Source organism: Chenopodium album, chromosome 11 (genome assembly GCF_948465745.1).
Source record: "Chenopodium album chromosome 11, dcCheAlbu1.1, whole genome shotgun sequence".
Classification (NCBI taxonomy): domain Eukaryota; kingdom Viridiplantae; phylum Streptophyta; class Magnoliopsida; order Caryophyllales; family Amaranthaceae; genus Chenopodium; species Chenopodium album.
In genome coordinates, this window is record NC_137844.1 from 25683958 (window position 1) to 25686229 (window position 2272).

General features: G+C 44.6%; 1 protein-coding gene across 1 annotated transcript; it reads right to left on the minus strand.

Annotated features, from left to right (window-relative positions):
- Positions 1 to 560: 560 nt before the first annotated feature.
- LOC145566483 (uncharacterized) lies at positions 561 to 1085 on the minus strand. The gene has a single exon (XM_081625891.1). It carries the CDS (start codon positions 1083 to 1085, stop codon positions 561 to 563), a length of 525 nt encoding a protein of 174 aa, XP_081482017.1.
- Between the last annotated feature and the right edge of the window lie 1187 nt (positions 1086 to 2272).

Consider the following 2272-nt stretch of genomic DNA (forward strand, 5'->3'; position numbering starts at 1 on the left):
GTTTGAATTCCAAATCGCCCACAATACTCCTTGCTTGGCCTAGTGTTGAACTGACGGCCATTGTCTGAGATCAAGATGCGGGGCACCCTAAAGCGGGTGATGATGTTTATCCATATGAACTTCTGGATTTGCTTATCAGTGATTGTTGCCACCGGCTTGGCCTCGACCCACTTGGTAAAGTAGTCAACAGCCACTATCAGAAACTTTCTTTGTCCCAAAGCCACAAGGAAAGGCCCATGTATATCTATGCCCCACCGATCAAAGGGTTGACTGATTGAATGCTTGTGAGTGCATTGGCTAGGAGATGAGGGAAGTCAGGGAACATCTGACATCTTTCACACTTCTTTACATGTTTCATGGCATCATGCCTTAGGGTTGGCCAATAAAACCCGGCCCTTAGTGTCTTTCCTGCTATGGTTCTTCCACCCTGCTTCATGAATTTCTCTAAGGACGTAATTTCCCTCCTCCGAGGTGATGCACTTCAGCAATGGGTGAGTAAAGGATTTCTTGTAAAGGATCCCCTCATGCAGCATGAACCATTCAGCACGTTTCTTGATTGTCTAATAGCCGGGGGTGTCAGTTGGCAGTTCCCCTTTCAAGCAAAGAATGATTTGGTTCATCCAAGTATCCCCTCTATCGATTTCCATGATGACGGGTTCATGAGTACTTGGTTTTTTTAGGACCTCCCACATGATGTTTCGAGGGGCTATCCCCTCGGCTTGCTGATTCTCCAAGTGGGGGATATGCTTGATCTCAAAGTTTTCAAATGCTTTTGCCAACCTCTCGGCCTTCTCAAAGTAGGCCTTCATGTTTTCTTCTTTCACTTCAAATTCTTTTGTCATTTGCCTCACAATAAGCTGGGAGTCTGAGCATACTTTGAGTGACTTGATCTTCATGAATTGACACAAGTTTAGCCCCAAGATAAGAGCTTCATACTCAGTTTCATTGTTTGATGCATGGAAAGCGAACTTGACAGCATATTCAAACTTCTCTTCCTCCGGGGAGGTGATGACTAGCCTAGCCCCACTTCCAGCCTTACTAGATGACCCATCCACATAAAGGGCCCAGGGGGCGGAGGTGTCCATTGGAGTAGGCCTGTAGGCACATTTGACTATGAAGTTAGCTAAGGCTTGTGCTTTTATGGCTTTGCGAGGCTCAAATTCAATTCCAAAATCAGCCAATTAATTTGACCAATCTGTCATCCGGGAGGAGTAATTTTTGCTTTCTAGCACCTTTTTAATGGGTTTGCTGGTGAGAACTTTGATTGGGTGTGCTTGAAAGTATGGTTTCAACTTCCTGCTAACCATCACTAAAGCGTACACCACTTTCTCAATGAGAGTATATCGTGTCTCAGCCCCCCTTAGGGCATGGCTGACAAAATAGACGGGAATTTGATCTTCATCCCTCTCAGCAACAAGAACCGCACTCAGGGCATAATCGGATATGGCTAAGTACACATACAATATCTCCTCGGCCAGGGGGTTAACCAGCTTTGGGGTATTCATCAAGTGCTCTTTCAATTGATAGAAGGCTTTCTTAGCTTCCTCATCCCACATGAACTTAGGTTGCTTGAGGGCCTTGAAAAAGAATAAGCTTTTATCAGCTGATCGAGATAAAAACCGTCCAAGCGCAGCTAAGCAACCTATAAGGCATTGTACTTCTTTCACATTTAGGGGTGACTCCATGTCAAGGATTGCTTGAATTTTGTCCGGGTTGGCGTCAATGCTACGCTGATCCACCATAAAGCCGAGTGACTTTCCCCCTTATATCCCGAAGACACACTTGCTTGGATTGAGCTTCATTTTATATTTTCTAAGGGTGGTGAATGTTTCCTTTAGGTCTGCTATATGGTCTAAGCTCTCTTTGCTTTTAACGATCATGTCATCAACGTAAGCCTTAATGTTTCGGCCCAACTTCCCTTCAAAGATTTTGTTCATCAAGCGCTGGTATGTAGCCCAGCATTCTTCAAGCCGAATGGCATAACATTATAGTTGTATACCCCTTGGCTAGTGATGAAGGCGTTGTGGGCTTGATCTTTTTCTGACATGGGTATTTGATGGTACCCAACATTGGCATCCATGAAGCTTAGGAGGGCATGACCAGCGGTTGAATCTACCAACCTATCAATTTTTGGCAAAGGATAATCATCCTTTGGACCGGCTTTGTTCAAATCTGTAAAGTCCACACACATACGCCAATGGCCGTATGGATTTTTTACTAACATAACATTGGATAACCACTCGGTGTATTGGCATTCTTAAATGAAACCCGC